The sequence below is a fragment of the Ixodes scapularis genome, unplaced genomic scaffold (genome assembly GCF_016920785.2).
Source record: "Ixodes scapularis isolate PalLabHiFi unplaced genomic scaffold, ASM1692078v2 PGA_scaffold12__126_contigs__length_90152505, whole genome shotgun sequence".
Lineage (NCBI taxonomy): Eukaryota > Metazoa > Arthropoda > Arachnida > Ixodida > Ixodidae > Ixodes > Ixodes scapularis.
This window is the reverse complement of record NW_024609838.1, coordinates 17394071-17422053: the sequence shown is the minus strand read 5'-3', so window position 1 is coordinate 17422053 and position 27983 is coordinate 17394071. Positions and strand designations below refer to the sequence as shown.

The 27983-nt window shown below is 50.7% G+C and overlaps 2 protein-coding genes across 2 annotated transcripts in view; one reads left to right on the top strand and one right to left on the bottom strand.

Moving 5' to 3' along the window:
- LOC8038920 overlaps positions 1-1457 on the top strand; it is a 45339-nt gene extending 43882 nt beyond the window's left edge. Inside the window, exons 22-23 of the mRNA XM_040501937.2 lie at positions 488-520; positions 1313-1457. Coding sequence (XP_040357871.2) covers positions 488-520; positions 1313-1336 — 57 coding nt within the window. The 3' untranslated portion in view covers positions 1337-1457. The remainder of the gene's footprint in view (positions 1-487; positions 521-1312) is intronic.
- LOC8038921 (transmembrane protease serine 9) lies at positions 66-27943 on the bottom strand. Its single transcript, XM_029983628.4, has 9 exons — positions 27859-27943; positions 12211-12401; positions 10547-10814; positions 9297-9407; positions 6659-6890; positions 6112-6235; positions 4679-4841; positions 3831-3976; positions 66-2851 (listed from the first exon to the last, which is right to left on the bottom strand). The coding sequence occupies exons 1-9, from the start codon at positions 27896-27898 to the stop codon at positions 2681-2683; spliced, it is 1446 nt and encodes a 481-aa protein (XP_029839488.3). The 5' UTR covers positions 27899-27943; the 3' UTR covers positions 66-2680.
- Between the last annotated feature and the right edge of the window lie 40 nt (positions 27944-27983).

Genomic DNA, 27983 nt, shown 5'->3' with positions numbered 1-27983 from the left:
AGACAAAAAAAAAAAACATATGTTCAAGAATTGACACGTGGTCTACTCTTTAGAATCGTGTGAAGAGTTTATTTTTATCATTAACCATAAATATTGTTTCGTGTTTTTTTTAATGTAAGCGGACAAACACCAGACATAATAAAATCGGCAACCATTGTGCTGAATTTATGACTATGAAATGGCTCATATTACCGATTAAAGACCTAAGCAGCTGGCACGGTAACATCATGAATAATATAGGGAAATGTCAAAGCATACAATTTGTTTTTTTTCTGTTGTGATTAGAGTAAAATCTTCAAGATTATTTTCAGCGCCTCTAAACAAATGTAACTTCAACTTGTTTAACTTTGAAACTCCATGGTCATTGAACTATGGCATCTAAAAATAGCATTATCTAAACGAATGTAACCTCGACCTGTTTAACTTTGAAACTCTATTATCATTGAACTGCGGCGTCTAATAACAGCATTATCGTCATTTATTTTAGATCCGTGAAGCAAGAAAACGCTGTTTCATCGAGGTAAGCATATACAGAACAACAAATATTCTAACTTGCTTCAAATCTCTGCAGTCGACTTTCAAGCAAAAGAAAAATTCATGTTAATTTCTTGAAGATACAAGAAGGAAAACCCTAGAGCTGACACAATATTATCTGTTAAACTCTGGTCGATATTCGCGCAACGGGAACACTTTTCTTCAATATAATTATTCTAAGGTTGTTTCTGTAACTATACATGACACAAGCCCGTAAAAAGGGAAACGTAGTGTGTACAATGCTTTCATTCGAGTTGTAGCCTTCTCTACTTTAAACGCGCGAATATCTGCCATACAATAGATTTTGACGCGCGCTCTCTTACGCTATTAAAAAAGCTTGTGTTCAATTATGAGTATTTTGGAAGTCTTCAGTTAGTAAATCTTTCATTTTGTTTATTTTACCTCCAAGGCATCTAGAGATGATGCTAAGTAAACAATGTTCAAGAGCAATATTAAGAACGATTATATGGCCAAGTTATCCATGCAATATGATAAAGTTACCACAAGCAGATATGAAGCAAAGCAAAATCAGGGCATACGGACAGTAATCAAAGAAGCTTGCTCTTGCCTTTCAAGTTAGGTGCATAATCAAAACTTGTCAGCAAAATACAACACAAACACAGAAAACTTTTTATTTGTGTTATTGAAATAGTGGTCTTTCTGCTCTTTCTGATGAGTATAGGTTTTTTTAGCGAATTCCATGATATAACTGGTTTTATTTATTCGCCAGCGCTGAGTTATAACACGAGCAATATGTTTCTACGCTTTACGTTCACAGGGTTTTCAAGAGAACGAATCATAACCAGGTCTCCTCCGGCTTAAACGACGGCATCGAATTTTTATGCTTCTCTACTGTTTATTGTTTAATAAAAATGTTTCCGATAAAGTAAAAAAAAAGTATTTGTTTTTAATCAAAAATAAAATATTGTTTTTGTCTGTTCGGTTGACTCACGGTCCGGAAGGCTGAAGAAGCTCAGTTACCGATAAAAGAATATTAAGAATGTCTATCCTTGGGGCTACAAGCAGCACGTTCGAAAAGGTTACGTTCATTTACCTATCGCAAAGATAGACGTACATACGTGCCTCCACTCTCTCCCCCCTCCCTTCCTTTTTTCACACACACACACACACCGACACACACGCACTCACGCACGCACACACACAGACAAACAAACAGGCAGACAGACAGACAGACAGACAGACAGACAGACAGGCAGACAGACAGGCAGACAGACAGACAGACAGACAGACAGACAGATATACACACACGCGCCAACACAAAAATAGTAAAGAAGGGGATTTCTGTCTTCCGATGTCTGGGGAAGGAAAAACGCGTTGACGTTGGCTCATTTTATTTAGGTTTGTGGCTCTGTGATCAAAGGCGAAATAAAGCCCCACGATCGTTCTAGCGACAACAGATAACAGGTTTAATGCTAGAAGCGTTGATTTTGTTGAATCGCGCCTCGGCACCTCGGCTGCGAGCGCTCGTGCAGTAGCCGTGCGTCCTCAACTGTCAGAACAGCCAGAGTTTGGCATTTTCTAAATTTTTTCTGCAAATAATGCGTCGAGAAAGTGAGGGAGAGGAGGATATGAGAGGGTCATTACAACGCCGAGATCTGGTTGGTACGAAAAGTAGCTGCCCTTGTTCGACGACGCTTAGTCACAGATTTGGAGCGCGAGGATCTGGTAGCACAGATCATCAGAGAGCCATTTCTCGGGGAACCTGGACGTCAGCGCACAGCTTTTACAGCGGCGAGAAGCCGAAACACATTTGTTCGCTCGGGAGAAATGTGTTTCGGCGTCTCGCCGCAGCGGGGCGCCAGTCACGTGGCTCTCCTTTCATCCGTTGTCCGCCGCTCCACCTTTTCCATTTCGGCGGCCGCTTCTCGTGGCAATCTGCCAGGCTTTGTCAGTATATAGGAGGCTATGACACTGCACTCGTCCAGCGCGTTAGAACGCGAAATGCCGGCGTCCTGCGTTAGGCTCGCATTCGAACGCGTTCAACGAGTGCAGTGGAGACAAAGGCACATAGCTTTAGGCTTACCCACTAATCGTTCAAACTAAAGATCGGCGTTCTGACGTCCCCACTCGCGCTCTCAACTCCTCGTCTCCTCCCTCAGTTTCTCGGCGCCCAGCTTTAGGAGAGCTAGATCGAATGATTTGCCAATATTACGTCATGAATCCAGTCGTAGTGTGGCGAAAGCTTGGTGTAGATTCCCGGGTGCTGAGGTGCGCCGCACTTAAGACCTCCAGAGACAACACCGGCGAGCAGCCAACGACCGGACTGCTTCACCACCAGAGGTCCTCCACTGTCGCCCTGAAAACCAATGGTTTTTCACTTGTTCAGTTTAAGTTCAAAAAAATATACACACACGCACAAGCACCGGAAAGAACAGCTTGTCGGGTCTCTCTACTCAACATTAAAGGCTGTGCTTGGCGATAGGGTTGCCTGATTCAGATGGTGCAATTTTACTGGCGATCTCGCAGTTGCGACCTTGTTGGTGCTGCAGGAAAAGCGGGGTGGAAGCTGCGGTGTTCGACGTTGTTTAAATGCTAAACTCGCGTGCAAAATAGCATCATATGGTCGCCGCTAACGCATTGCACAATCAAGAGCACTGCTTATAAGTTATTATATTCGCCTTTGCAACCATTATGGACCAGTAAAAAAAAAAAATTAGTAGTTGGGTTATGAACGCATGTGGGATGTCTGATATTTTCCTGAAAAGAGCTATTGCGCATGCTCAGAATGCTTCCAGGTCCCAATAAACAAAGATGGCACCTTGCAGATGGAGATTGTTGAAATGCTTCATAGACAACATGACAAACACTTAAAATAGACGCATTGGCACCTAAACAATGACAGTGCGTCCACTTTTCAAGAGATCACTTGAAAAGTCAATCGGTACGCGTTTTGGAAGGAAGTCTTTGAACGACGAGGTGAAAGAAATATTTTATTCGAAAAAGAAAGTTTGTGATTTGACATTGAGCATGACATTTACGTGATCGCGTCATGCTCGCTGTCACAGTCTAGACTGAATTTTGTGGGTCGACATCTTTGATGTGATCTCCTCATTCGCTGTGCTTCATGAGTAGACTGCGTAGATTGGCCCGAAGGGGGTTCTGCCGGAATGAAGACTTGGCTCTCTGACTGGAGCGTTCTTGATAGCAATCAGCATATTTGAAGCATATATAAAATGCAAGGACAAAGACTACTGGAGTCTTAAATGATCCCTTAGTTTCGTGGGCTAAATAGGACGATGACAAGCACACCATTTTAAAAGCGTCCGAGAACTCACGTGGCAGGAATCGTGTTGTCCCTCTGAGTAACCCGCGCAGTACATCAGGTCGTTGATGATGAAGGTGCCGTTGTAGTAGCGAGCACAATCTTCCTGTCGAAGTACTAGAACCGCAGCCTGCTTCAGTACCGCGCTCGTCTCTTTGTCTGCAACACGGATGTTCAAGCACTATGTCAGATTCGATTTGTCCTCCAGTGCACCAAGATGACTCTTGGATCAAACGTCTGTCTGTACTTGCTTTGGTTAAGCAAACATTCAGAATGTTCTTACACACTGAAAGAAAACGAGGAAATTCTGATGTATACATAGTCTATTGTGGGCTCATAGTTCGACCAAATGCTCCACTAGGGGAGTTCATCTCACTCCGCGAAAATCCCCATGGCATTGACACGGAGACGTTTTGCGGAGTTTGAATGGCTGGATGCGCCGTAGCCTTGGCGTTTTCCTCTTTGAATTGAAGGGGGTGACTGCCCTCACTTATCGTTCTGGGCACTCGAGCGCCAGTCAAGACTCAAGACAGCCGTCTCTGCTGTCTCGGCGAGCCCTTGCAACCCGGTGCGCCGGCGGCAGCCCTCTCTCTCTCTCTCTGTCTACCCCGAGCGACTGCGCGACAACATGGACAGGCCGATGCATATTCGTCCTTTCGGACACGTACTGCACACACTACTCGAGGAAGATTTGGCGGTGTAAGCACGCTGTTTAAAACAAATGAATGCAGTGGAATGCATTCTCTAGTGAAGTATTTGGTCACTCTACTCCAGATGGTCACGATCTCCAATTTTACGCACCCTTGCTCTATGGCACGTTAGTGCACGCGTACAACGTCGGACATTACGACTGCTACTTGCCTTTCGTGGCGCCCCAGCCTGTGACGTAGCAGGTTGTGTTGGTGGGCAGTTCGGGCATCTTGTTAAAACAGATCGGCTGCACCTGAGCATTCAGCTTGAGCGGAGCATTCAGCTTCAGCAGTGCAATGTCGTGGTCTTTTCTGTTTTCAATCAAGGTAGGTCGCTGCGGGAAGAGGCAAGATACCGTTCTGTATAAAAGGAAACAAGATAATAATATGCATAGAAAAAAAAAAAAAAAAAAGACAACATGACGCATGGTTAGGCCCATGCGTGAACTTGTATCTCTGTTGTCACTTATGGCAATAGCCCACTATTCTGACGCCTCACGCGTAAAGTGAGGGCATTTGGCATGCCCTTGCGTCACTTTAAGTGTAAGCTTAGCAGGAGTTGCAAGAGCGAGCTCCGTGCTTTGAACGAAACTGCCGAGCATGCGCGCACTTGCGCATTACAAGAGTAGTTCGAAGCAGTACGCTCGCGCTCGTAGAGTTCGACCTTGCTTGCACTTCTCGTGAATCAGATAGCTCTCTAGATATCTACGGTGGCCACAGTTTTCACGTAACTACACGCTTGTTTATCAACAATCCGTCGGTGTATAGGCCAACGCGCTGTTTCCAAACAAGCCCACACGAGGTGCGCGCATGCACGGGAACCGGACTCGCGTGAACTGAGGCTTCCGCGCATGCGCGCGGCCGACAGCAGTGTCTCTGCTGCGGTGTGACATCGGGGCCGTCTGTTGGTGATACTTTATCCAGTCTTGTTCTTATTAGTGAAAAATGTAGCTCGTTACAATTTCAATTACTTAATTAAAAAACGTAATTCAGCACAGTTATTAATTAGAACATTCCAAAGGTAATGAAATATTACTGAAAAAAGTATTATATTTCCTAATACATTCTTTCAAAAATTATCTTGCGATTAAGAAATATATATTCCTTAGTACAAGGATAAAAACGTATGTTCTTTTACGTTACGATGACAAAAATAACAAAGAGAAAGCGTAATTTCTTTTTTGTTTTAATTTCAAACTTCGTTCAAACTTTGTTAAACATGTGCTCAACAGTTTTATTTCAAACTTCACGTCAATCACCTAGAGACTGGCAGCACACGCCGTCTTCAGAGCACGTCAACTGCTACGCTGCCCCTCTTATTTGTTTTCTTTTTTCTTTTTTTTAATTTGAGGTAAGTTAATGATGAAAGCGGAAAAGCGCAGGAGAGCTGATGAATTAACTATACAATGTAAACACCGAAACTGGGAACACATAAAAAAACGGACAAGCACACACACATTGTCCCGTTTGAGACAGTGTGCGTGCAGAAGTGTGTGTGCACAGAAAAAGATTGCGAAGTAGCAAATCATTTTTTGAGCAGGTTGAACTCTTCGTGACTGTAAATAAACAATTATTTCTCTCTCAGGAGACAAAACGAAAACTCACAACTTCCATCTGGTAGCCCGGATGAACGAAGATGGAGTCCACATAGCGCTCTTGTTGAGTCGTTTCTTCCTCGATCAAGAAGTACTTTCCGGCCAAGACGATCCAATCGGAGGGCTCGCCCCAGCTGACAAGAAATACGACTGAATGAAACGAGAAACTTAGAGAACGTGGCTTGTTGAGAGGGAAAATGGCACTTTCTTTTACTCTAAACAAGATGCAGAGAAAAAACTAAAAATATGTATATCTTAATCCTACTGAGAAAGTTGGGAGAAGAAATGTGCAGCGCATTTTGAGCTGCACTGGGTCTGTGCCACACCTAGGAAATGTCGCGCGGGCACGCGGTGTCAGTCAGGTCGCACCGGTCGCACCGTGACGTCATAGTGCCATCTGACGTCATGACGTCACGTGACTTCTCTCCTAAGTTTTACAAAGTCGCAATCCTCCTGCAACTTTTTTTTTTCAAGTCTACCGAGGGCTATTGCGGCTAAGCTTAAAAAGAAGCCAACTCGCAAAAACGGCGTAGCACAAGGTAAAAAAAAACGCTCACTTTCTGAAGCAATGGGCGGCGGAGACGAGCCACTGTTCATTCAAGATGGCCCCACCGCACTTGTGCCCGTAGATAGGGTCATCAAACAGCCTCAGGGAAACCTGCCAGGGCCAACTATCTGGCTTCGCCTTCCTGCCGCCAACGATGTACGTGTCGCCTTCGTCACCGTCGTTGAGAGAGAACGGCTTGACGGTCGGCTCACCACAGGTGACGTTCTCAAGAAGTGGGTATCCTGGGAACGAAAACAAAATCACCAGAAAACCATTAAGCCTCGTAGTCTGATCTGGCCAGCGTTACTAGAACACTCAGTTGGAAAACTCGCCGTCGAAACCTGGGCCGCTGGCGTCCACCGAGACCGAGCTAAATACGACAACAGCGCCACTCTTTATCATTTGTCTGTACTGTAGTGCACCTTGAGCTTTTAGAAGGCATGTATTTCGTAAAAACCAACGAAAAAAAAAAACTCTTTTTGTAGTAACGTTTATTGGAGTTTAGTACAAAATGAAGGGCGGGTGACGTTTTCTAAAATCTCTAGTTTGCAAGGTTTTGCGGCACAAATAATATTGTTTTCATCCAACCATGTATCAGTGGTGATTTCAAGTAGCGCGTCCCGACCTAAGCGCATCCTAACTTCGGTAGTAATTCGCGGCGCTTCCGCTTGGGAGACGGGGATGGCACCCCTCTTCCACCGCATATGTTTCGGCGCTAAAATAACCGATTAAAGCCAAAATAAAAGTCACGTGCAGTTCCTCGAGTGGCCGCTGCGGGAGAAATGGCGGCGTGGCGATCGCCATTAGCTCGGTTCTCGAATACGGATCGGTGCCTCTTTTTCAGAGCAGGCTCTATGGCATTTTTTCATCTGAGTGGTTATAGTAACGTTGGATGTGACTCTATTCTGATGGAGTCAAAATTTTAGTGCACAGGGTTATTATACTTCGTGCGACTTTAGGTCAGAGCGCAGCAAACGTCACGGCTTTCGTCCTCGTATTGAGTGTGTGTGCCATCATCGGCTAAAATAGTCAAGCACAGTGAGTTCGCTGTGACCTTTCACTTTTTGACTGCGTCTATCTGCACTCTGAAATATATGGTTAAACCAGAGATACTAAATAGGCTACGCTTCAGGGTAACGACACTTACCCATCTTGGTGCTTAAATTCATGGCTGCCAGTTATCTGAAGCTTTATCTGAAATCACAAGAAACGTTTTTCCGTCCTCCACAAATGTTTAAACAGTTCGCGACAAAAGCAAAGCAAGATTACACGAGCTTTCTAACACCGAATCTAATGCTGAGAAAGTCGCACTGTTGAATCGTGACGATCGGCAGTCGCGTCTGCTCTCCACTAAGCACCAAGATGGCGGCGCCCACAACAATGTTCGGGGAACAGACTGCCAATACTCTAAGCGTAGCTCGTTTAGTGACTCTAGGTGAGACACGAGTGTATAGGTTGCGTCGTTTCGTTGTTTGGTCTCTTTCCGGCTTTAGTCTCCTCTACCCCTTCTGGCGTCGCACTGCGAAGCACCAACGCACTTTATCAACAGCCCCCAAGATTAATCGAAGCCCGTGCACGAGTATTTTGACGTCATCATATCGACATCAAGCTTTTACACACAGATTAGACACGAGTTCTGTGTGAACGTTGGGGCCTAGTCTCTATGTCTGTCTGTCGAAGGACGCCGGGCTCGGCCTGCAGTATACGATGGCACAGCCCATAGCAGTTCCACCGCAGCGCGCCGTTACGTGAGGGCTACGTGTTAGTGCATACAATAGGCAAAGAGGGCAATGAAAAACGGTTGCTCCATACGTCTTTATACACCAACACGGTGTTTCCAAACAAGCCCGCTTTACCCACAGCAGGTGTGGGCACTGCGCGTGCGCAGAAACCGAATTCGCGTGAAGTGAAGCGTTTGCGCATGCGTAGTACCGACAGCAGCGCCACCGCAGTAACGTGACGTCAGTGAGATGAGTTGGTCTATACATTCGCATGCAGTCAACATGTCGGCAGACGATTTTTTGAATGACCCATGTGACAAGGCCGTCGAACGAGGAACAAACGCACCACAGACAGTGTATGCTGACACTCTTTTTCAGGAAACGTTAGCCGGGGTTTCGACATCTTAGCTCCTCCAACGATGGCCGGTTGTCTCGTGCCGTCACTTCTACTATCAACCACCAGGATCGCGGCGGTCAGAGTGATTCACAACCCTTGTCAAATAGTTTTTAAACGAAATTCTTCACCAGACACTTTAATTTATTTGGAAGTCGGAGCGACACAGTCCAGAGTCGTATAGAGCTGAATTTTCGGCGTTGTTCTAAGAAGGCCAACGTGGGCCACACACCAGAGTCGAGTCGGCGTTCGGCTGGAACCTGTGCCCTCACTAGTTGCACACGAGTCCCAGCAGACCAGTGTCGCGGCATTGCATCCAATCTGGGCTCCACCTTCTCTTTTTTTTTTTTTTTTAGTTAATTCTCAATATTCAGTACTAGGGCCTTGCTATCTAAGAAAGGTTGGTCGGAGTCGTGTTTATTGCAAACGTATATAGGACCCTATTTCTCAGAGAGTGTAAGTTATATTTCTGCGTGTGGGAGTAATTTATCGTGAGTGATGCATGCACGGTACGCAGTCTTGAAAGATCTCACCACAATTTTCTTCGTCCGTGCCGTCCCCGCAATCATCTTGGTGATCGCATTTGGCGGTGGCGTCGACGCACTGACCATTCCTGCACCGAAGTTCGTCGTCCTTGCATTCGTCTTGAAAAGCGAAACAGAAAGGCAAATAAATAAACTATAAAATGTTTTCTAAGCAAATGTGTTGCATACGGGAAACGTTCTTGCATTACAAACATCTAGCGATACACCGAGTTCACGGCGTTATTCATCGGATAGTCTAACGCGTACCATGAGTACACTTGATAGTTTTTCTTATACCTCGTTTCAACTTAGGCCCGGAGGCAGCCGACGCCACGAGGCAATGGGACCAATCAAGCAGCATCAAAAGCGCAAGTAACAAGGCATGTTATGTTTATGATTGGCTCAGCGATTATAGAACACGCACAGTGCAGAAACGCTGCCGGATTGGTCCAATCGGTTCGTAGCGTCGGCTGCGTTTAGACTTTGCGTGAACCGAAGTATAAAGCGATACTAGTGCCAACCGGACTGATAAGCCTGGCGTTCTTCCATATTCGCCAAATCAAAGTCAAATTTGGGGGTTTTACGTGCCAAACCTACGACGGGCATCTGGCACGCCCCAGCGGAGGACTGAGGATTAATTTCGACCACCTGGGGATCTTCTGACGTGCAACCGAAAGCTCGGTTGCACGGCGCCTTCTCCGCAATAAGCCTCCGTCATATTGCGGGCACCTCGGTCGGGATTCGAACACGCCACCTGGGGATCCGTAGGCCGGCGCTCTCGCCTCGGAGCCACCGAGGCGGCTTTTCCATATTCGCGAGCTCCTCTTCCTCAGTGCGCACAGGTGGTCGAGCTCCTCCTCGCCTAGCCTACTAGTCACATGACCTCCCCGTTAACCAATCAGCGTCGAGCACCCAACCAATCAGTGTTGAGCCTCGCGGCCACGCTTTTATCCAGGCTTCACGAAATGCCAAACACCTAGCCAAAGAACGTTTCACGTAAATACAAACCCTCCCAAGAAACGCAGAGCGTGGGTTATTATGTTCAAGCTTCTTGCTTTGTGATTGGTTGTTCGGTGTTCTTATCGGGCTAATGCCGCAACCTCACTGGCTGCGGGGCGATCACGTGATGCCCGTAGCTCGCCACGTCCCGCACTTCTTCAGCTGTCAGTCACTGTCAACCGGAGCCACACTTACTGCGGCTGACGCCACAGTCATCGCGTGGCGTGACCACCATATGTTTTCAAGATGGTGTTATTTACCTTCGACGGGTGCATCTGCGACGAAGTAGCGAGCGACGAACCCCAGCGACGTGTCCGGACCGCCGCTGGACGCAAAGACGAGGTTCGCCGCCGCGTTGGCGGACACAACGTACTCTCCGGGAGACCACGGTCCGCACCACTTGACCAAGGGAGGAGGCTCGTCGCCCGCGAGCCGCGGCAGGTCTTCGCCGGCGTAGACGGCCAGGTAGTCCAGGCTACAGTTGAACGAGTCGCGCAGTGAGAACTCTTCAAACGCCAGATGGATTGCCTGCGATGTATTACGAAGGTCAAGCTACGTTGTGGTTATGCATGGCTTGCTCGTTACGTCATCGCATCGTGCCGGTGGTCCGTGGTCACTCCGACTTGTTCTTGCCGAGAAGACCAAATTCGATGGTCCGAAATGCATGTTGGGAACGTACGCAATCAGCGGAAAAGTCGCTACAAACTTTCGTTGATGGGATGTCATTGGAAGCCATGGATGGCTTCCATTGAAGTCACGTCAGCGGCGCTTTCCTTCCGCCGCATACATTTCACAACAAGTACTTTGTTCTCATCGGCAAGAACAAAAACGAATGACCACCAGCACTGCGCGAAGACGGCACGTGTAATCCGTGTGTACTTCGTCCCACCCTATGGTGGACAATAGCCAAAGCTGCGCGCTTCCAGGGTCAGTCACGAGTCAGTCGAAAGGCACGTGATACATTGCGCCGGTTTTAGTATCGGTGCACCGCTGCTGTACACATACAAGGCAACACACCGCGTGGTTTCTAACTGGCTCCTAATTGGACCTTGCAGCCCGTAGCTTGCAGCCCGTGAACGTGTTTGTTGTTGAGTGAGATGAAACATATGCGCTCCCAAAAATAGTCCTTGCTTTCTCTTTCCGGCAGAGCACTCAGAGAGCCAATCACTGCAATGTACGGTGGGAGTTCGGCGAATGGCTAGGCTGAAAATATGTCTAGGCCTAAAAATAATAAAGTCCGCGATGTAACACTGAGTATGATATCGGAATGTCTAATATGTCATGCGCGCGTGTCACATCGAAGGTGTCATTATCGGGTCCCGACATATTTTTAGCATCGTTATTCAGTCAGGTTCCTCCCTAGGTCGCAGTGACCGGTTCTTCGTGTGGGAAAATGCCCAAACGCAAGGATGCGTTCTCGTACGAGCCGCATCGTTTTAGGCTGGTCGCACACTGTGGGACGCCAAAAAAGTTACGGTATTAGGATACGCCGTTCATCCGATCCCGCCTTTGCTCGGGCGTGCGCCATCAGCATGTATCGGATACGAGTGCTCTGTCAGCATTAGGCGAGGACTATAGATTCAATCGCATGGTTCGTCCACAAGAAATAGTGACCGCTAATGTTGCTTGATCGGGTTTTAAAAAAGGTATACTGCACGTACGTAGCGAGGGGCCTCAAATTAAATAGAGATTGGTTTCATGAACAGTGGGGTCAGGAAGCCTTCTGGTTGACATGTTCAGGGTATGGCGAGCAAGTCTGCCTTTTCATCCAAAGGGTTATAGTGACGTCCAAGCGCCGTTATCTGATTGGAGAGTTGCTCCGGCAGCGTTGGTAAACAGGAGCGGTTGGCGTCTGCTATTTGCCGTCTGTAGCACCCACCTATTCGCCCGAACCATGTAAATAAAAACGCCAAAGATACCTTACCTTCCCAGGTGGGACCTGCAACTTCCAGGCGCAGAATGTGTTGGGTGGATACTGGGAGATCCCGTCGTAGTTGGGGCTCAAAATGTACGTCGGATCACTGTCCACGACTTCGGGCAGGAACTTGGACCGACACGCTATGCTGGAATCGGTCAGCTTTGGAAGGTTCACGCTGCGGGCGTCAAGGCGCATTGCTGGAACCGACCAAGCAACATGCTTAAAGAGGCCAAGAGACGATTACTTCGGCTAAACAGTAGCTTCGTTCGATTTACCTGCACTTCCTGCACCGTTGCAGAAAAGTGGTGTACTTCCGGTCCTATCTCAATACACACACCGGAAGTAGACTGTCCTACACTCGTTTGCACCGGTGCAGGAAGTGAAGGTAAATTGAACGAAGCTGCTGTTCACCATAAATTCTGAACCCTCGTATAGCCCCATAGAGTGAACAGGAGGTACCTCAATTGGGTGCTATGCGGAGCGCAAGTTCGTCTGCTTCTTTTGTAGGGGTTGTGGTGACGTCAGAACGCTGAGCTCTGATTGGCCCTGACTGAAGGAGAGTGATTAGACCTCAAAGCAAGCTGGCTTGAGGTCTACCGACTATCTTTCAATCAGAGCCGATCAGAGTTTGCCATTCTGACGCCACAAAAGCCGGTGAGTTTGCTTTCCCGCACAACACTCGGAGAGCCAATCACCGCAACTTACAAAGGCAGCTCAGCCAATGACAATGCCGAAACATATGTTTAGACCAAGAAACGCACTCTGAGTTGTGACATTAAGCAATGCAAGCATGACGCTTTGCATTGCGTAATGTCACAAGTCCGACTGCGTTCTTTGGTCTAAAATTATGTTTCCCCATCGTCATTCGCTGAGCTGCCTCTGTAAGTTGCGGTGATTGGCTCTCCGATTGGTGTGCGTGAAAGTAGACGCACAGACATTTTTTAGAGTGTTAAAGGGAAAAACAAAGCATAATCAGTGTTGCTGGTGTCGAGAAAGGGTAACGTGGTGCAGGCCATGCCACCGAATGATTGGGCACGAGCGCAGCGTCACAGTCTGGCAACGCACTCGGGCGTTCGAGCTCGAGAACGGGTCATGACTGCGACCGCAGGCCGGCTCAGAGTTACGAAAGTTCGGCGTAGAATGCCAGTCCTCGTCAAACCAATCTTCGCTGCTGCCAACGTTACTAAAACATTCAGTTGGGAAACTCGCCGTCGAAACCTGGGCCGCTGGCGTCCACCGAGACCGAGCTAAATGCGACAACAGCGCCACTCTTTATCATTTGTCTGTACTGTGGTCACCTTGAGCTTTTTGAAAGCCTGTTTTTGCGTAAAAACAAACGAAAAAGACTCTTTTTGTATGAAATTTATTGGAGTTTAGTACCAAAAGAGGGGCGCGTTATGTTTTTAAAATCTTTAGTTTGCAGGGTTTTGCGGCACAATTAATATTGTTTTTATACAACCATGCCTCAACGGGCCTTTCAGGTAGCACGTCCCGCCCTAGGTGCATTTTAACTTCCGTAGCTCAACGCGGCGCGTCCCCCGGGGAGACGGGGGTGGCTGGTCCGTCGTACGTGTCTTTGCGTTGAGAGAGACGCATCGTCATGGCTGCTGCGTCAGCGCCGCACTCCCCCCCGCCGAAGGCTCGCGCCTTCGGCGTTGTCGTGCCCTTGGGCACCTCGCCGGACGACCTCATTCATGCTGTCGCCGGCGTTGTCGGACTTCCTGAAGTCTACTCAGCGCAGCACCTTGGTGCGCAAAGTTTTGAAATCGTTATCAACAGCCGTCTCGCCGCCGCCAAGCTCACCGAAGCCGGCGTCATCACCATCGCCTCTACCCAAGTCCCCATCGTTCCAGCCGGACCTCAGGTGACGAACGTCACTTGCATGTTCCTGCCCACCTATGTCCGCAACGACCTGCTGGTTCAAGCCCTGTCCGCTCACGGGAAGGTCCTGGAAATCACGCATGCAACGTACCGCAGCACACCAACCGTAAAGACTGGGACAAGATATGTGAGAATCGAGATGAAGGAGTCGGACCCGGTCCCTAACTTCCTTCGTATCGGAGGCCACCGGGCGACCTTCGACTACCCGGGCATCAAGCGGGTATGCCGGCGGTGCCGACTGGAAGGACACATTCGCGCCAACTGCACGACAGAGCACTGCGACCGGTGCGCTGTTTTCGGACACGCTACGGAAGGTTGCACGTCTGATTGTCGGCGATGCGGCGGCTCCCACGCAACTGTGGACTGCGTGGCTCGGCGGAGCTACTCGTCTATGGTCGCTGGGACAGCCTCGTCTGATTTTCCTCCGCTGTCCCCAGCACATGAGGTGTCTCCCCCTCGCCCAGCCGCCCAGACAGGAGCGTCCACAGACCTAACCAAGCCCCAAGCCAACGTCGACCCGAAGAACTCCCAGTCCGCGCTGTCAGGGGGACGACCGCCTCCGGCTCCGCTGACGGACGCGACGGGTGCGATGGCCCCCGAGACGCAACTCGTCACACCGGCACCCAGCCTGTCTGCTGTGGACACCCACACCCCGTGGAGCGAGGTGACGGAGGACCCCGAGGTCTCTAGCGACGACGAGCGCCTCGTCATCATGGAGGACGAGTCGCCTGTGGCGGAGGACCTTTCCCTTTCTTCTCTGGGAGCCCCAAGTACTTCCGTGGCGCCAGTGACGGCAGGCAACAAGGACTCGACCAACAGCTCGGAGCCCTCGGACCTCGCAGGCAACTCGGACCCGACAGACGCACGCCGGGGACAGGCCTTAGACGCCAAGCGCGCCATCTCAAGCAGCGGCTCTCGTTCCCCTCGAGGACGAGACAAGGCTGGTCGTCGCCCCAAGAAGCCGCGACCAAGTTCACGTGACACCTCGTTCAGCTCGGCTGAGGACGTTTAGTGAGTAGATGTTACAAGGTACTGTTTCCTTTTATTTTTTTTTTTTCTGCTTTTTTTCCTGGCCAGTTTGCGAATTATTTCCTTTAACGTTCGTGGCTTTTGCAACCGGGCGAAGCAGACGGAGATATTACACTTTGCCAAACAAGCAGCTGCCGATATCCTCTGCCTTCAGGAAACAAATTTTTCAAGCCGGCGTGAGGTTGCAGAATTTGAGGCTGCTTTTTCTGTGACGTCTTTTTTTTCTTTTGCATCGCAGAGTTCGTGCGGCGTAGGCATTGTGGTCTTGAACCATGAACTGCTGCGTCATGGCTCCTATTTGTTTGACACGGAAGGTCGGGTGATCCGTTTTGATTTTGTTTTTCAGGGCATAAAGTACAGGCTTATTAACGTTTACGCCCCCGCGAACCACGCTTTTTCTCATTCCTTCTTTAACAACCTCGACGTCCATCTACTCGATGCTTGTCCTTGCTTTATTGTGGGAGATTTTAATTGCGTTTTTGACTCGATGACAGACATCCGGGGCCCGGGAATGGGACGATCAGTTTGGAATGCACGTGAACTGCAGAGACTGGTGCGTCATTTTGCACTTGAGGATGCGTGGTCTTTCCTTCATGGCGCCAGTTTTCAACCCACATGGAGCGACGGCAGGACCAGCTGCCGCTTGGATCGCGTTTACGTGCCGCGTCGGTTGACCACGGCGCTGACGTCATGCACTGCGGTTGTTTTTCCCCGACTCCGGTTCGCGTGTCGGATCACAGCCCCGTTATCGTCGCTCTCTCTCTACCCAAGGCGAGCGGCATGCGTCCTTGGCGTCTGGACGTTCGAGTTTTGCGTAATGAATCCGCCAAGACAACGCTGTCCACCCTAATAAAACAGTCTCTTGTTGGAATGCGCCCGACCCCCGCCACGTGGGACCACCTCAAGGGCAGGTGGCGGGATTTATGCTCCATGCAGGGGCGGCACCTTCGAGCGGACCGTCGTGCGCTCCTTCAGGATACGATTCTCCGCATACGCATTGTCCGCAGGGGTGGTGCTTCCACTTCTCTTATGCAAACGTACTTGGCACAACTTCAGCAACGCTACCAGTGCCTACTCCGCACTGATACAACGGCCTCTACGGTTTCTTGGGTAAACCGTTGTCCAGCGACTCATCCCGAAGTCCTTCGATACTCCCGGCGGGCTCAGCGGCCCGGTTCTAGCGCGCCCTTGTGGAACCCTGCCCCTGTTCCCTCGACAAGCATCCCCACAGACGCAGTCCACCTTCCAACCTTTGCCTCCCACTTTAGGGCTCTCGCGCAGGCAGAAGATGAAGCTGGTCGCCCTGAACTACTCGACCACCCATTTCTTTGTGGGCTTCCAACAGTTCCCGACGATTTTGGTTCGACCTTAGAGCAATGCCCTAGCCCGGCGGAGCTTCAACACGCCCTTTCGCGAATGAAATCAGGCTCGGCGCCCGGGCCGGACGGACTCCCAACAGAGTTTTATAAGACCTTTTGGCCTGTTCTTTGCGATTTTTTTTGCGGCGTTTTACGGGTTTTCTTTGAGGAACAGTGCCTTCCTGCATCCTTCCGGCTTGGTCGAATAGTTCTTCTCCCCAAGGAAGGGGGAAGCCCTGGCGACCCGGGTGCTTGGCGCCCAATTACGTTGTTGAACGCGGACTACAAACTTCTGACCACTGTTCTGTCGTTGCGGATGCGGACCGTACTCCCAGAACTGATTAATCTGCGGCAGACATGCTCGGTTCCAGGTCGCACCATCCATTCACTGGTCGCCCTTACGCGGGACCTCGTGGAGTACACGCGATCCCGACGGGCAGGCGGTCTGCTAGTATCCCTTGATCAGGCCAAGGCCTTCGATCGCGTAGAACACAAATATCTGTTCAGGGTCCTGGCCGCCTTTGGATTACCTCCGAAAAGCATTGCTCTGTTCGAGTGTCTCTATAACGGTATGCAAAGCGACTTGTTTGTCGATGGAATCCCGGCCGCACGCTTCCCGGTCACGCGGGGCGTTCGTCAGGGTTGCCCTCTCTCCCCGCTCCTGTTTGTGCTCAGTTTGGAACCTTTCCTTCTTGGACTTGAGAGAGCCTCGAACGTTCGGGGTCTACAGCTCCCAGGAACGGGTCAGGTCAAGGCGACTGCGTACGCTGACGATGTGACGCTCTTCGCCCGGGATGGCGACAGTGTTCTGTGTGCGCTTCAGGTTTTTGCGACCTATGCGGCTTTGTCCGGCGCAGAGCTCAACTCCACCAAGTCGAAGATTCTCTGCATTGGCAATCCCCCGCCCGATCCCTTGCCGCTCCCTGTTGACGCAACTGTCAAAATCTTGGGGGTGACCTTTGATAGAGACGGCGTGGCACGCGAGACGTGGTCGACGCTTGCGCGTGACATAAACTCGTGCGTAGAAGAGGCCCGGGGATATGCCTTCCCAATGGCTGTACGGCGTTACTTGGCACAGTCAGTGATTTGCGGGCGACTTTGGTATGTCGCGCGCGTAGCTTCACCGCCCTCTCCGTTTATACGCCAGGCGCGCTCTTCTCTCGTGTCCTTCTTTTGGGCAGGCAAGACGGCTCTGGTGGCTCGCCCCGCGCTCAGCCTCCCTCGAGAGCGCGGTGGCTGGAGCTTTCCTTGTGTCAAACTGACAGCGTCCAATTTAGCTCTCAAGACCCTCTTGACTACTCTCGATGACACGGACAACCCGTCCCGTCCACTGGCGGTGTATTTTCTCGGGACATTGTACAGTGACCTGGAACCCTCGCAACCGCCCTTCATTGGCGCCCGCGTGGAAACGGTTCCGCCTTTCTACAGAGCTGCTATTGAGACTTTCCGGCAGCTGCGCGCCCATGTGTCAAAAGAAGACATTGTTGAGGCTCCGGCGTCTCGTCTTGTTGAGATCCTCTACTCGTCGCAGTTTCCGGCGCCAGTGCCGGGGCTTGGTCCGTCGTACATAGGACCACCCCTCCCCCACGGTAGCCTGCCAGGAGAAGTGTGTGACTTCCAGTGGAAGAAAGGTTGGGGAGTCTTACCAACCAAGGACCGCCTTTTCCGTTGGGGTTTGGTCAGTGATGTAAAGTGTCCCAACTGCAGCGCAGTGGAGACAAACGTCCACGTAACGGCGGAATGCGTGGTGGCGCAGATTTTCTGGCGCCTTGTGGCGCATGCCTTTCCTGACGCTGGTGTGCGCCCTTATGTCAATCAGGGTCGTTGGCCCCGAGGGAATTTTGCTTTCCTTGTGATAGCGCTGGCCGAATGGGTCCTGTGGCGCAACCGTTGCTCCTCGAAGGTGCTGCAGCGGTGCCAACGGGCGATGTGGCCACTTTTATGGAGACTGCGACGGGAGCTGGTCACGTTTTTGGAGTGTGAGCTGTTCCTCCTTGGGGAGTGTGAGTTCCTGCGGCGTTGGTCGTGCCGGTTCTTGACGGTGATCAACGGCCAGGTACATTTGGCTTGCCTGTCCTTGGACATGCTGTAACCGCGGGCACTCCGGTTCCGCCTCGCCGGCTGCGACGGCCGGAGTGATTATTGCGTCGCGTAAACATTGTTTTGTGAAGAGCATATAACATTGTATACCTTGTAACATTGTATAAACTCGCAGTGGTGTCAAATAAATTTTTCTTCCCTGTAACCTCTACCGCTGTATCTGTTCTTAAAGCCAAAATAGAAGTCACGTGCAGTTTTTGGAGTGGCCGCTGCGGGAGAAATGGTGGCGTTGTGTTCGTCATTAGCTCGGTGCTCGGAGACAGTTTGGGGCCACTTTATCAAAGCTGTCTCTATGGGAGTTTCCCAACTGAGTGTTTTAGTAACGTTGGCTGCTGCCAACGTTACTAAAATATTCAGTTGGGAAACTCGCCGTCGAAACCTGGGCCGCTGGCGTCCACCGAGACCGAGCTAAATGCGACAACAGCGCCACTCTTTTTTATTTGTCTGTACTATGGTCACCTCACGCTTTTTGAAAGCCTGTTTTTTGCGTAAAAACAAACGGAAAAGACTCTTTTTGTATTAAATTTATTGGAGTTTAGTACCAAATGATGGGCGCGTGATGTTTTTATCATCTTTAGTTCGCAAGGTTTTGCGGAACAATTAATATTGTTTTTATAAAACCATGCCTGAGCGGGCCTTTCATGTAGCGCGTCCCGACCTAGGTGCATTTTAACTTCGGTAGTTCAACGCGGCGCGTCCGGCGGGGAGACGGGGGTTCACCCTTGTCAAAGCCAAAAATAGAAGTCACGTGCAGTTTCTCGAGTGGCCGCTGCGGGAGAAATGGTGGCGTTGTGTTCGTCATTAGCTCGGTGCTCGGAGACAGATTGGGGCCATATTTTTAGGGCTGTCTCTATGGGAGTTTCCCAACTGAGTGTTTTAGTAACGTTGGCTGCTGCTGACGGTATGAGAACGGCAAGGCATATCTTTCGAAATCCCGGCCACCAGCAGGCGTGCTCGTTGCCTTTTGCAATACTTTGGCTGTGCATCCGTACTTGAAGACCCTCATGGAGCGCCGAAGTGTTATCGCAGTTGGAACCTTGCGCTAGAGGCGAGAGAACTGAGGCTTCTGCTTGTCATTCTTATTCTGCCGAGTTATAATAACCAAGAGTCAGTGACAGTACGTTAACGGCAGGGAGGTCTTTCAGTTCGTGACTGCCTGGAGCTGAGCCGATTGGTATGACATGATTTTGAAGGTTTCCAGCTGAACGTAGGAGTCTTTCAGTTGGTTCCGCCATCAGCCCGTGCTTGTGCTTGAGGCCGGGCACCCGAACGGGGCATTTTGTCGTTCTCATTCTGGCAGTAACTATAGTAAATACGCATTAGTTTTTCTCTAACCAAGAGCACGTAGGGTTGAACAACGCTTTCTCTCCACCGCAGACGGCTATGAGCCTGTGCACTTATACTGATTATACGTCGTTCTTAAAACGGCGGTACTGACGTGCGCGCAGCGTGTGCGCACGTTTGGCCAGTGTAGCCAAAGATGAAAGAGCGTGTTGGTGAAAATACAGGAGTCAAAGAAAGAATAAAAACACTTAGGGACAAAGACAGACAGCACAGTTCTTTCTGAAAGAACTGTTCTGTCTGTCCTTGTCCCTAAGTGTTTCTATTCTTTCTGTGACTCCTGGCCAGTGTAGCGTTCTATATAATATTGCCGCGCGCAAGGTCACGGACTTGTAGAAGGTTCTCGTTTGTTCTTACTACTGACATAACTTCTATCGCTTATCCCTGCTCTTGTTTTTCCAGAATGTGCATGTTCATTCTCGCCCCGAGCGCGCTACGCTCGAACCTTCTCCGCCGAAACTTCGAGATAGCGCTCACTCTAGATAAGAGGCCGCCAGCGACTTTGTCGAGTCAGTTTCGCCCCAGCGTTCGACTGTGCTGCTACGCCGACTTCGACGCCCGCGACGCTCTGTTATTATCTTTGTACCCTTTTAGTTTTTGGCACAAGTTCGCCACATTAAACGTTTCTTTCTTTCTGTTTATTTAGTGTTCCTTTGGTCACCACCCGTGACATTTTTGGTGGAGGTGCGGGGTACCCGCATGCCCGTGCAGCGCTCCCCTCCGAGTTCTCGGAGTGCAAGTCCGAACACAAGCCCCCAAGAACCCAACGAGGACCAGACCGAGATCCGATTAAGTCGCCGGAACCTTGGCCTACCCCCGGAGTTAGGACCCTTGCCACCCAGGACCAGGCAAACAAGGAGGACGACGATGGCCAACCAGTCGGAGACCCCGGCAGCTCCAGCCGTCGTTTACCTGCCCGTCGTACCGCGGACGGCTGCTCCATTCCACGGCGAGCAATACGAAGACGTCGAAGATTGGATCGACCAATTCGAACGCGTCGCCCGCCACAATAGCTGGACCAACGAGCAACGGCTGCAAAACGTGTATTTCTCGCTCGAGGGGACTGCCAGAAGCTGGTACGAAAATCACGAGTCTTCGTTGACATCCTGGGACATTTTCAAGAGCCAGCTGAAGGCGACATTCGTCAACCAGCATCGCCGAGAGAGAGCCGAAGACTTACTGCGTACCAGGACTCAAGGGCCCAACGAGAGCATCACCGCCTTCGTGGAGGATGTCCAGCGTTTAAGCGCCCGAGCCGACCCGGAGGCCACAGAGGAAAAGAAACTTCGAATCCTCATGCGAGGCGTCAAGGCAGAAATTTTCGGAGGCCTGGTTCGGAATCCCCCGACGACCGTCGATGCTTTTGTCAGTGAAGCCACCAACATCGAGCGCGCACTGACGGCCCGAGCAAGCCACTACCACAGACTCGCCGGCGCGCCTACTGCTCCAACCGTCACAGCTTCCCTACTGGACCCGAATACCAACGGTGTCGACAACCTCCGGGAGATCGTCCGGGATATCGTCCGGGAAGAGCTCCGCAAGATCCTACCTGCTGCAGATAGCCCGTCTTCTCTCTCACTCGCCGAAGTCGTACGAGAGGAGGTCCACCGAGCCTTCCAGGCGGAGACTCCTGTCATCGCAGCAGCACCCGAGGAGCCCAGCCTGACCTACGCCGCAGTGGCCCGAAGGCCACCACCTCCTCCTCGAGCCTATGTCGTTCCGCCCCGACGTCGATCTCCTGCGCCGCAGCACGACCGCCACCGCGACGACCAGGTCCAGTATGCCGGCCAGGAGCCCCGCGCACCTCGGAAGACCGACGTGTGGCGAACACCCGACCGACGTCCTTTGTGTTTCCACTGCGGGGAAGCGAACCACACCTACCGCCAATGCCCATACCGACGACTCGGGCTGCGCGGATTCCACCCGAATGACCCACGCCCCCGTTACGGTGAACGCCCTCGGGAGATCGACGAGTACCTTCGACGACCTCAGTCCCCCGAGCCTGCCTCCCGCCGAGAGTTCCGGTCGCCATCGCCACGACGTCCGGCTTCGCCGATGCACCGACCCCGACGTGAAAGCCTGTCACCCCTCGCTCCTCGCCGGGGAAACTAGGCGCGGCAACCCCTGGAGGTGGAGTTGCCGAAGACGACCGACGTAAAGAGCCTCCAAGAACGACGGAGCGCTCCCACTCTCCCGACGCCACGCATCGCAACGAAGCTTCTGCATCGGTGTCCAACAACCTAAACGTTGTTATCGACGGCCACGACGCATCAGCACTCGTGGACACCGGAGCAGACTACTCAGTCTTGAGTGGGAGGCTCTCCCGCCGTCTTCGAAAAGTCACGACGCCGTGGGATGGACCTCAAATACGAACCGCCGGAGGGCACCTCATCACGCCGGTTGGGAGATGCACTGCTCGCGTCGAGATCCACGGTGAGACGTGCCCTGTCAAGTTTGTCGTTCTGCAAGACTGTTCGAGGGACATTATCCTCGGAATGGACTTTCTCTGCGAGTATGGCGCCGTCATCGACCTCGGAGCAAACCGGCTGACGCTACGAAAACCTGCTCCACCGCAGGAGGACCCCAAAGCGACGTCATCCGCGGTACGAGTCCTCGCAAACCACGTGAACCTACCACCGCGGTCAAGTGTTTTCGTACCCGTCGGGGTCGATGAGACTTTCTGCGGTGACGTTTTGCTCGAAGGAAGCCTCCAGTTGCTTCTAGGAAGAGGGATCGGCATCGCAAGAGGCGTCACGGAGCTCCAAGACGGACACACTGTCGCACTCGTAACGAACTTCCGACAGGAGGCCCAGCACCTTACAAGAGGCACCGCCGTGGGTCACGCGGAGGAACTCCCGGACTCAGCCGCAATCGCCGGAATATCAGAAGACCTCTCCTCGTGGCCACCCAAGACAACGCCGCCTTCGCAGTTTGACATCGATCCAACCCTGCCTACCCCACAACGACGACAACTCAGTGACCTACTCGTCGAGTTCAACGAGTGCTTCTCCACGTCGTCAAAGGTGCGCCAAACGACCGTTGCGAAACACCGAATTGTCACTGAAGACAACGCGCTTCCTGTTCATCGGTCGCCGTACCGTGTCTCTGTCAAAGAGAGAGAAGTCATCCAGAAGCAGGTCCAAGAAATGCTCGATGACGACATTGTTCAGCCCTCAAGGAGTCCGTGGGCTTCACCGGTAGTCCTGGTGAAAAAGAAAGACGGGACCCTTCGGTTCTGCGTGGACTATCGCCGACTTAACGCCGTAACAAAAAAGGACGTCTACCCGCTGCCACGCATCGACGACACCCTGGACCGGCTGCGCCACGCCCGATACTTTTCGTCGATGGACCTGAAGAGTGGGTACTGGCAGATCGAGGTGGACGAACAAGATCGTGAAAAGACCGCCTTCGTCACGCCGGACGGGCTGTACGAATTTAAAGTTATGCCGTTCGGACTATGCACAGCACCGGCGACGTTCCAGCGCGTAATGGACACCGTTCTTTCCGGCTTGAAGTGGCAAAGTTGTCTCGTCTATCTCGACGACGTCGTGGTATTCGCCACCAACTTCGACGAGCACCTGAGACGCCTGCGAGCCGTGCTACAGGCGATCCAGAATGCCGGACTGACACTGAAGCCGTCAAAATGTCGGTTCGCTTACGGCGAGCTCAAATTCCTGGGCCATGTCGTGAGTGCTCAAGGTGTAAGTCCTGACCCTTCAAAGACATCCGCTGTCGCCGAATTTCCGAAGCCATCAGACAAGAAGGCCGTGCGAAGATTTCTTGGGCTGTGCGCATACTACAGGCGTTTCGTTCGCGATTTCGCTAAGATTTCTGCACCGCTCACACATCTGACGAAGGACGACGTGAACTTCCAGTGGGGGGAGGAGCAAGAACAGGCGTTCAACGAACTGAAGGAAAGACTCCAGTCTCCCCCCATTCTCGGACACTTCGATCCATCAGCGGAAACGGAAGTTCACACGGACGCCAGCAACGCCGGACTAGGCGCGGTACTCGTCCAAAGACAAGACGGAGCAGAGAGGGTGATCGCTTACGCAAGCCGGGCACTGTCCAAGGCAGAGAAAAATTACTCAACAACCGACAAGGAATGTCTCGCTGTCGTCTGGGCGTTAACCAAGTTCCGTCCGTACCTGTACGGGATCCCGTTCCGCGTTGTCACGGACCACCACGCTCTCTGTTGGCTCGCCAACCTTAAGGACCCGTCAGGACGCCTCGCTCGCTGGAGCCTTCGACTGCAAGAATTTGACGTAACCATTGCGCATAAGTCTGGCCGCAAGCATAATGACGCCGATTGTTTGTCTAGGGCCCCAATTGAATCTCCACCCGACAGCACCGACGACGACGATGACGCCCGTTTTCTCGGAGCACTTACGGATACTGACATGGGAGCGCTTCAACGAGACGACCCCGAACTTCGCGCCGTGATGGGCCACCTCGAAGGTCAAGGAAGTTCAGTTCCGCGAGTCTTCGCCCGAGACCTGCCAAGCTTCGTTCTGCGGCGAGGCGTGCTCTTCAAGAAGAACTTCAGAACGAGCAACACTGCCTGGCTGCTGGTTGTTCCGGCCAGCCTGCGAGAGGAAATCTTTCAAGCATGCCATGACGACCCGACGGCTGGACACCTTGGATACAGCAGGACGCTCGCCCGGATTCGTGAAAAGTACTACTGGCCGAGGCTACCGAAGACCGTTCACCTATACATTCGATCATGCCATGAGTGTCAGCGACGCAAGAAACCGCCGACGAAGCCGTCAGGACTTCTGCACCCGATTTCTCCCCCGTCTATGCCGTTCCAGCAGATCGGAATGGATTTACTGGGCCCTTTCCCGCCGTCAACGTCGGGAAACCGCTGGATTATCGTCGCCACCGATTATCTCACACGGTACGCCGAGACGAAAGCCCTTCCAGCAGGCACGGCTGTTGAAGTCGCCAAGTTTTTCATCGAGTCCATCGTCCTCCGGCACGGCGCTCCAGAAGTTTTGATTACAGATCGCGGATCATCGTTCATGGCGCAGCTGACCCAAGAAATCCTCCGACTGAGTCACACCAGCCACCGTCGTACAACTGCGTACCACCCGCAGACCAACGGGCTGACGGAAAGACTGAACAAGACAATCGCCGACATGATCTCTATGTACGTCGACGTTGAGCACAAGACGTGGGACGAGGTGCTGCCCTACGTCACGTTCGCCTACAATACGGCGGTTCAGGAGACCACTGGATTCACCCCTTTCCAGCTGGTACATGGTCGGAAGGTGACGACCATGCTGGACGCAATGCTGCCCCATGAGCCATCTGACAATCAGAGCGACGACGCCCAGGTGGTTGCTCAACGCGCCGAAGAAGTCCGCCAGCTCGCCCGACTCATGATTCAAGACCAGCAACGCGTCGACGCGGGCCGCTACAACCTTCGTCGCAGGGACGTTCACTTCCAGCCCGGAGACAGGGTGTGGGTGTGGACGCCCATCCGTCGCCGCGGTCTCAGCGAGAAGCTTCTGAAACGCTATTTCGGACCCTACAAGATCATCCGACGGCTCGGCGATCTGAACTACGAAGTCCTTCCCGACGGAACGCGTCCATCTGCAAGACGCCAGCCACGACCCGAGGTGGTGCACGTCGTCCGGCTGAAGCCGTATTACGAACGATAGCCCTTTCCACCGTCGTCGACGTGTGAACTGTGAACTGTGAACGGTGAACAGTGAACTGGTGAACTGTGAACTATGGCTCGCAATTCTACTGTCCTTTAGTTGTGGATTTGTTTTTCGTTTTGTGCTGCATCGGGACGATGCGCTTTTAAAGGGGGGGATAATGCCGCGCGCAAGGTCACGGACTTGTAGAAGGTTCTCGTTTGTTCTTACTACTGACATAACTTCTATCGCTTATCCCTGCTCTTGTTTTTCCAGAATGTGCATGTTCATTCTCGCCCCGAGCGCGCTACGCTCGAACCTTCTCCGCCGAAACTTCGAGATAGCGCTCACTCTAGATAAGAGGCCGCCAGCGACTTTGTCGAGTCAGTTTCGCCCCAGCGTTCGACTGTGCTGCTACGCCGACTTCGACGCCCGCGACGCTCTGTTATTATCTTTGTACCCTTTTAGTTTTTGGCACAAGTTCGCCACATTAAACGTTTCTTTCTTTCTGTTTATTTAGTGTTCCTTTGGTCACCACCCGTGACAATATATTCCAGAAACTATACTTATGATGCAGGTTCTCACAATTGTCGGCCAATATTTCTTCTACGGTCCTAGAAAGTTTTGAGTCATTTTAAAATAATAAAAGTCACAGTATATTTGAAATAAATGTATTTGCCCTCCAAAAAAAGAAAGCATTGAAAAAAAAAAAAAAAACGTCAAAACTGAGGGAGTGCTACAAAACCCAAACCAAACAAATAAAAAAATTCAAAAATTAAGCGTTTAGTGTATTGTTTATACAAATTATATTATATAATTTATATAAAATACAAATTATATTATCAGATGATATATTCACACCAAAAATTAGAACAATGCTCTTATCGAAACGCCTCAATAAGTCGCAACATGTTGATGAACGTGACTGCAAAACAAGCCTACACTGCAGTGGCGTCAGAACATGGGAGGCAGGGTCTCCCGAATAGTTCCGATGCGTCTGATTCAATGATACGGCAATCATAACTTGCTATGCCATGAAGAAACTTGCGACTTAAAAAATTAATTCTCAACCACGTTTTATGAATTGAAGAGACGTAGACGTGTTTTATAGCTTGGATGCCAAGAAACCAAGCAATAAGCCCTTCATTTATTCCTTCGCTTATTATAAACGTTCCTCATACCTACCTTGTAAAAACATATAGGTAAAAGGATTCAATCTTGAACATTCAGTACCTAATAAATGTGCTATCTTAAATAACCGAAAGCACCAAAGGACAAACATTGAAATAATTGTGTTGTGAGTGCTTTAGACAACTGGAAGTGGGTGAGCTTCAATGGAAATCTGTCTCCGCTGTAGATTATGAATTTAGCCAGAGCGGTACCCCTGCAAACGTGGGGTCTATAACCTGCAGCACGCCGTGTAGTAATACACGAACACGCGCCGGTACGATGATTAACCTAGATCGAAAGGGGGAGGGGTGGAGATAGAACCGACGCCCTCAAATAATTTACACCATTAGAGGTGTAAACTAGCTTGTCCCAAGGCTAACACCCTAAAAGTGATACAACAACACCCTTAGGACACTTGTGAACAGACTAAAATAGGATGCTGGCAACCTGAGCAGCCTCCTATAAGGATAATTATTTTACAAGAACTTGTTCACAAGGAGCTAGCACTAGATGCAGTGTTCACATGCACAGAAACATCAAGTACAAGTGCAATGAATCACTTGAGATACAGGAATCACGACCATGTTCATTGCTCCACTGCGTTATATATACTCTACAATTCAAAGGCACTCAATGTTGCTTTGTTGTCGTTACGTAGAGCATATTACTAAGTTCACTGAACGTATCCCCAAGTAAAGCGCGTTGGTATACAGGCAATAATTATTTGACATAGTCGCTAAAAAAAACCGTTAGCAGTTGATACAATTGCAGCAAACACCCTTAAAAAGGGAATGGTGTTATCACTTCCCAGTAATACCCTCCTCAGCATTCTTCTCGCTGCCGCTAAATTTCAAGGGTGCATGCTCCTTGCAGCAGAACTTTATATTGCGATTAAAATGCGTGCACTACTCGAAATAAAAGTGCTGAAGAGATGAAACTATGGGTGTAAGTCTCTGGAACACAATTTAAACATTCTTAAGGGTGTAACCATTTTTACTGTGTGGAATCCCTGGGTTCTGTAGCACGATATTTCGCTCAATGTGCGTCAGCGGTGTGTTAATCCCCTCACCCATTGACCTCCTTGCGCTTAAGGACAACTGACACAAACATCGTGCAATTTCAAAGTTACGTACCGCACAACAGCAGCAGAATCCCGTTAGCAAGAAACTTCATTGTCCCGGCACACCTGAATCAATGAAACTAAGAGGTCTAAAACCTACCAGAGTGGCGAGTCTTATCGCAAGAGGTTTATTATCTA

Bases quoted from the DNA above. Each gene is read 5' to 3' on its own strand.
- LOC8038921 (XM_029983628.4), bottom strand. From the start codon at position 27,898: ATGAAGTTTCTTGCTAACGGGATTCTGCTGCTGTTGTGCG. The intron at 9,408-10,546 runs GTAAATAACACC...TCGCTTTTCAAG, and splicing joins CGCAGATGCACCCGTCGAAG to ACGAATGCAAGGACGACGAA. The intron at 6,236-6,658 runs GTGAGCGTTTTT...ATTTCTTGTCAG, and splicing joins GCCGCCCATTGCTTCAGAAA to CTGGGGCGAGCCCTCCGATT.